The sequence below is a fragment of the Aquila chrysaetos genome, chromosome Z (assembly GCF_900496995.4).
Source record: "Aquila chrysaetos chrysaetos chromosome Z, bAquChr1.4, whole genome shotgun sequence".
Taxonomy (NCBI): Eukaryota; Metazoa; Chordata; class Aves; order Accipitriformes; family Accipitridae; genus Aquila; species Aquila chrysaetos.
Window position 1 is genome coordinate 85425806 of NC_044030.1, and position 7116 is coordinate 85432921.

Genomic DNA, 7116 nt, shown 5'->3' on the forward strand with positions numbered 1-7116 from the left:
CTACAAGACTCTCAGATTGGACTGTAAGAACAGTACAGTTTGGACTCCAGTTCTCTTGGCTGTAAGTGCTATTCCTGAGTTTAAGAAAACCACTGTAGTTTTTGGACTCTTTTTAAGATGATGCATACTGCTTTCCTGTTTCATAACAGCCGTACATAATTGGCAGGGACTGGTGTTACATTGAACACTGGAGCAAGGAGAAAATCTAGAGCAAAGCTCTAATTGCACCCACTTGACAGCTGAATTTGAGCAATGTAATTCAGTTGCGGCTGGGGAAGGGACATCTAATTCTGTATGGATCCACCTTGACCTACCTACCTGCTCCCGAAATACACATTACCATGGTATCGGAAAGCCTGCAGATGATCTGGGTGATCCACGAGGAAAATCCAGCATGCTTTAGACCTCTGCTTCCTGCCCTCGCTTCCCGAATCGCAGCACTCAGTGAGGATGCAGCTTACTTGTGCCTGCTCCGGAGGGAGATGTGCTAACAGCTAGATGGTACGTGGGGAATCCGGTACCTGGTGGCACGGTGGACCATGGCTGCAGCTCATGGAAAAAGCTGTCTCGCGTCAGACGTTCGACTCGCAGTGCAGGAACCCTATGGCGTGCGTTTATATTCCCCGCACACGAAGCGGGCGCTGGATTGAACTTAATTCTCCCAGTACCTTTGACTTTGACTTGCCCATCCTTTAAGTAGTTCCTTTCTAACAAAAAATGGAAATAAAAATACTTTTAGGACTATACAAACATAGTAAGATGGCCAGTTTGTCAAGAAATAAAATGTCTATTTACATTTATTTCTATCTTGAACATATCTACCTTACACAAATAAACCTAAGTCTGCTGGAGTGTTTGTGAGCACAGTTCTAGCCTGTCTGTCAGGGGTTGACTTTACCTGGGAGGGTCGTTGCTCCACTGAAACTAAAATTGTACTTAAATGTGAACTGGTTGGGGTTTTTTTTTTCCTCCTTTATAATGTTGTAACTCTATTGAAATGTGTGTTCCGGTCTTCTATTTTCTTAGTAAAATGCATTCCCTTTGCCTAAATTGATTTTGGTTTTTCTGAAAAAACGAACACTTGACCTGTGCAGAATCGGTACGCCATTGCCTACGTCACCGGCGTTATTTACCTTTTTTTCCCTTTTGCCCCTTGCACATGACCAGCACCAACAGGCTGCAGGTGAAGCCATGGCGATTTTATCTCAAAACTGCCTTTCTCGAACACCTGGCTGTCCCACAGCGCTTTTGAAACGCTGCTTTGTAACGAGGCTTGAGGATCTACACCCGTATTTTCACAGATATATTGGAAAAAAAAAAAAAAACAAAAAACGGGGAGCTTGGCAGCGGCCTGTGCCATCCCCTGTCAGAGCGGGGACCCGCCGGCTGCCGCTGCCTCCCGCCCCCGCGGGACCGGGACCGGGACCGGGACCGGGGCAGGGGCAGGGGCAGGGGCAAAAGCAGAAGCAGAAGCCGGGCCCGAAGCAGAAGCCGGGCCCGAAGCAGAAGCCGGGCCCGCCGTTGTCCGCCTCCCGCCTTTCCCGGCCCTCCGCACCGCCTGAGAGGACGAGGAGGCGGCCGGGGCCGGGCCGCGGAGCGCGGGCTCCGCCTTGCCGCCGCCCGGAGCGGGGGTGGAGGAGGTAGGCCCGGGGAACGGGGCCGAGCCTACGCGTTCCGCGGTCTTTTGACTCAACCCAGCCGGGAGGGTGTCCCCTCACCGCGGCTTAGGAGCTTCGTTCGTCCTCCCCCGGCCCGCTTCTGGGGCCGTTCTCCCCGAAGGGTTCTCGGGGAGCGGCGGAGGGCCGCGGCCCGGTGTGTGTGTGTGGGGGGGGGGGGTGGAAGGCGGCAGGGCAGAGGCCCGGGGCGGCCTGAGGGGCGGGTGGTCGGGCGGTTTTAAAGCTTTTTGGGAGAGGTTAGACCTCGGTAGGGCTCGGGGGGGGGGGGGGGGCAGGTCCCAGCCCACCAACACACCGGGCCCAAAGCCAGTTCAACTGAGAAGTCGTTCATCTGCTTTTACACCGAGGAGGAGGAAGCGAAATGTTTATTTCTGCCGTTTTGGGGGTGTGATAGAGGTTTATTCCTCCCTTCTTCCCCCCCCCAAGGTGAGGTAATGACATGTTGCACCTTGGTGCCCTTAGGAGGACCCTGCTAGCACGGCAGGGAAAAGGGCTGCTCCTCTAAAAGCAACTAAACCTGAGAAACGGTAATTCTTCTGTTTGAAAGGTATCCGGAGCTGTTGAGGCACCTGGAGTTTGAAATGAGGTGGAAATACATCTGAAAACGAGGCGGGAGCTAAGTCTGGGAAGACACCGGCTGGAGAAGGCAGACCCCGTAAGGCCAGACAGCCTTAGAGTCGTGGACCTGGAAGTTCTCCTCCTAACGCAGCTTCGGGAAGGTTGTCCTACTCCTACGGAGCAGCCGGCCACCTCATCTGGACAATATAGCGGATACGGAAACAACAGAGGTACGGCAGCTGATTTTATAGATCCTTCAGCCACAGTAGGCGTCCCGTGATCTGTCACGCAGCCTTCAAGCTACGTAAAGGTTTGGTAGTGTTTAATTTTTCACTTAACACTGATGAGAAGTAAAACACCCGTCGCTTTCAAGGATGCCGTTGCAAAGGCAAAGTAGGTCCGGTTGCTCCTGCCTTTTGCGGTCTCTGAAGTTGTTTTGAGGGGAGCGAATCTTTGCGTTGCTGGGCTGGCTGCTCCTGACGTCCAGTAACGGCGTTTAAATGTCAGCAAGTGGTTGTTTGGTGTTAGTCATTCTGAAAAGGCTTGTAGAGGAAAGTGCGTGCAGGAAAATTCAAAGTTTCAGTAAAGGGAAGAAGAAATAAATAATAGCAGGTTTAAAGATTAGAGCATCTCCAGCTGGCTAGGGCTGTTTCTTCAGGTAACAAACAAAGGTCATGTCTTACCTTTGGGGTGAGCATTTGCAACCTTCCACTGGCATAAAAAGGAAGTCTGCTGCTTGTAAATATGTGTTGTCTGAAAGTTGTATCCTACTCCAGGGAGGTTTTATTTTTATTTTTTAAGGGAAGGGCAATTTGATTCTCACACTGAAGTAGAGAGGCTGCCTTCATTTAAAGCAAAAATGTTTCTTTCCCAGCATAAATACGTATGTTCAGCAGCTCAAAATCTCTCTTTCAGGTGGCATACCGACACATTTGAAATGTCAATGGATATAACTTTCCTCGGCACAGGCTCAGCGTATCCCTCTCCAACAAGAGGAGCATCGGCGTTAGTGCTTCGCAGGGAAGGAGAGTGCTGGCTCTTTGACTGCGGAGAGGGAACTCAGACACAATTCATGAAGAGCCATCTCAAAGCAGGTTTGTGCTGTTGAAAGGTATTGTGATGTAGGAAGGAGAAAAGTTTCATGAGATCTAAACAAAATACTTTGTCCTCGTGCTCGTGGTATTTGAATATGTACATACTAAACATGCATGAGCATCTGAAGGTGCTGCGTAAGGGTGGGAGTTGCTGAACCTGCTGTGCAGTAATGCTTGATTGCCCTTTGGTAAAGAATTGTGTTCGAGAACCAAACTCTCCTGCATTAATTTCTTAGGCTTTGTAATTTCAAATGTGGACCACAGACCAGCTTTTAACTGGCACAGTTTGTATTCGTCTGAAGACAGATCTAGGCAATACCTGCTGTGAGTCTTCCTGGCGATAAATATTGTGCTTTTGTTTTCAAGTGAAGTTGTGTGTATTCGCGGTAACTTTCACATTTGAGCAAATAAAGTAGAAACCAGACTTAACCTTCAGTCACTGCGCTTTTGCGGTCTACAGCGGCAAGAGCAGACTTTGGACTCTCATGTTATAAAGATGGAATTATCAGTTATAAACAGAAAACCAACCTCCTGCTCCTCCAAAATCAGAAGATATCAGGGGGTTTAATGACCAAATGAATAGACTAATTTTTACTAAATTTACTGGTTTTTACTAAATCGTTCTTAAAGAGATTCTGTCCTTCCTATTGCTCGGTCCTAACAGATGCTGGAGAAAGTGCCTTACTGCGAGGAAGTGGGAGCTCAGCTAGCAGAGGAGACTGAGGCAGGCTGATTAAAGTACATGTGTCTGTAGTGAGAGAAAAATCTGGGTTTTTTTAATCCAGCAGGGGCAGGGCCTGGTGCCTGAGAGCTGGAGACCAACTCAGATGCGAAACAAAGTCCAGATCTTTAAGTGCATTTTTTCATCTGTTTGAAACAAACCAGTTGGGAACCATGGGGTTCTTAGCTTTTAAAAAAACTTTGAAATCAAACCTGGATTCTTCTTCTTTTTTGATTATGTTCATTTCATGTGCTAGATTCAAAACTAGGAACAATACAGATTCCACTTTATGTTTCTCTTTAGTCTACAGTTTCCATGTAATGTATGAAAGCGCAACCACTTTCCAGCACTTCTTTGCATTTTAATGTGGCAGATGTCACCAGTCGATTCTGTTCCATGCTTGTAGCACGTTTTGCTTAGAAGCAACTAAAACTTCTGTCTCGGCAGCCTTTTCGTGACAAATCAAGCCAAAATAAACCTTGTGTGGAAACTTAATCGCTACTGTAGAAAAAAACCACTTTGTGGTTTGGGATTTATTTCTTAAACACTGGTTTTATTTTCATTTCCCTCCTTCTTTATTTCCTACTTCTTGCCAAAAAGTGATTATTTCTGACTTGTTATGGTGTTCATTTATTTTCCTACCTTTTTCTGTTTTATTCTTCTTTTCCTGTTCTAATCAATAGGCAGAATTACCAAGATTTTCATAACTCATCTTCACGGTGACCACTTTTTTGGACTTCCTGGCCTGCTGTGTACACTTAGCCTCCAAAGTAGCCCTGACCTAAACAAACCACCTGTTGATATTTATGGACCATTAGGACTGCGAAACTTCATACGGAGGAGTATGGAGCTCTCCCACTCAGAACTTCTATTTCCCTACACTGTTCATGAGCTGGTACCTACACGGGACCAGTGCCCTGCAGAAGAATTCAGAGATTTTTCTTACTTGGACAGAGATGAGGTATCTCCCAAGGGAGCACAAGGGAGAATACTCCACCTGGATCCAGTAGAAGACTCTTACTTGCTGATTGAGAATGAGCAGCTGGTTCTGAAAGCATTTCGCCTATGCCACCGCATTCCTTCCTTTGGCTTTGTGGTGGAAGAGAAGCCCCGGACCGGTAAACTCAACGTACAGAAACTGAAAGACCTTGGTAACTACTTTGACTTATTTTTCCTCTTCTTAATTTTTTAAATGCCTAAATGCATGTGTTCAGGCTGATTAGCGACTCCCAATTTTCAGCAAATGTAACGAAATCGGGTTCACAGGCAGCTGAAATCTTTTTATGGCCTCCTTTCTAGGGGTTCTAGCAAATTAGAGCTGCTGTATCTCTCAGTAATCTGTTTTAATTCCATTTTCTATTAAAGACATTTTAATACTTCATACCAATACAGCAATCTGAATTGGTGTGTAACACTAGTGCCAATAAATATTGCAGACTGTTCTCATACTGAGAAGAGCAAACAAGTTCACATGTTACAGTTTAAAAAGCACAACGTGGCTTTCAGGGAAAGGTATGGCCAGTGTATTTGCATGACTTTATTGACTTTAACATGAAGAATATAGTTTTTATTCAAACACACTTCCTGCTAATGTTCCAAGCTCTTTATTTGTATGAAGTGTGTGAGATATCAATTGCTATTGATACTGAGGTGGTATTTTTTCAGTGAGACAGCTCTCTATATAGCATATCTCTTCTTAAATGTATTTTGGTTTTTTTTAAACCTGACACTCATCATAATACTTGGGGCCTCTTTTGCCTTTATTTACCAGGAGTTCAACCAGGCCCTTTATATGGGAAACTGAAGAATGGAACTGCAGTTGTTCTAGAAAACGGAGTAACGATTTCTCCTTCTGACGTCTTAGAAGACCCTATTCCTGGAAGAAAAATCTGTATTTTAGGGGATTGTTCAGGGGTGGTTGGAGATGCGGCCATGAAGCTTTGCTGCGAAGCGGATGTACTGATACATGAAGCCACTTTGGATGATACCCAAGAGGAAAAGGCCAGAGAGCATGGTCACAGCACTCCAAAAATGGCAGCAGATTTTGCAAAATTGTGTAAAGTTAAGAAACTGGTTTTGACTCACTTCAGTCAGCGGTATAAACCGGCTGCTCAGAGAGGTGAGGGAGATACGGGCATCACCGAACTGAAGAGACAGGCAGAGTCAGTGTTAGATGGTCAAGAAGTAACACTAGCTGAGGATTTTATGACAATAGAAATTCCAATGAAAAAGTAAAAATAGTAGTGTTAGCAAGCTCTGTGTGAAGACATAAAGTAGGATGGCATTGGATAACACTTTAAAATAACGGTAGGGTTTCTGGTATCCAGATTAGTTCCCTTCCGTGGCACGCAGAGACCCATTGCAAACTGGAGAGAGTACCAGGTACAGTTAGCGCTGCTTTTGTAAAGCAAGAAAAAAGGATAATCAAAGTCTGGAACTTGGAATGAATTCCTAAGTGATGGTTTCGGCCACTTAACCTCCCCAGAAACCGCATGTGTAGGCAGGCACAAGCCTTCACAGTCCAGGGGCTTTCCTTGGACCGCAGGTTCCTAGAGCAGAGCACTGGATCATTTGGCTTAATATGGCCTACAGGAAGGTTTGTGTTCTGCACCAGAATTTAAGATACCTTGCTTTTGAATAACACATATTTCAAACTTTTATACAGTCTTTTGTAACTGTTACCTGATTTCTGTGTAAGAGGACTATTATACTGAAACTAATAAAGTATTTATAACTCTGCCAAGTGTTTGTAACTGGGGGTGTTGCTATGGTGAAGTTGAGGAGCTCTTATAGTTCTCCCTTGCATATGAAGTTTCCTCATAAATAAATATAGTTTAGGCTTCCTGTCAAAAGTGAATCACTCTTAACAATTTGCTTCATTCAAAGCTCTGAGCTGTAAGCCCTAAGTTTGCATACCTATTCCCTGCATCAGTAAAGTTTTGGAAGTATGCTCTGGAAGTCTTTGGGCAGATGTCAAGTAGTCTTCCCTAAAGTGTTCCTCCAAGTGCATTTTCAAAGACAAATTATCCTGATAAAAGCATATTTGTGCTTGTAGAAATACCCCTAC

General features: G+C 45.4%; 1 protein-coding gene across 5 annotated transcripts; it reads left to right on the forward strand.

Moving 5' to 3' along the window:
* Window positions 1-1509: 1509 nt before the first annotated feature.
* Window positions 1510-6788, forward strand: ELAC1 (elaC ribonuclease Z 1). Of its 5 annotated transcripts, none has more exons than XM_030004320.2 (5): window positions 1510-1640; window positions 2224-2464; window positions 3150-3328; window positions 4733-5200; window positions 5821-6788. In XM_030004320.2, the coding sequence occupies exons 3-5, from the start codon at window positions 3172-3174 to the stop codon at window positions 6282-6284; spliced, it is 1089 nt and encodes a 362-aa protein (XP_029860180.1). In that variant the 5' UTR covers window positions 1510-1640; window positions 2224-2464; window positions 3150-3171; the 3' UTR covers window positions 6285-6788. The 5 variants fall into 5 exon arrangements, with proteins under 5 accessions (XP_029860180.1, XP_029860182.1, XP_029860179.1 ...); XM_030004322.2 differs by lacking the exon at window positions 1510-1640 and adding an exon at window positions 1656-1812; XM_030004319.2 differs by lacking the exon at window positions 1510-1640 and adding an exon at window positions 1861-2107.
* The last annotated feature ends 328 nt before the right edge of the window (window positions 6789-7116 follow it).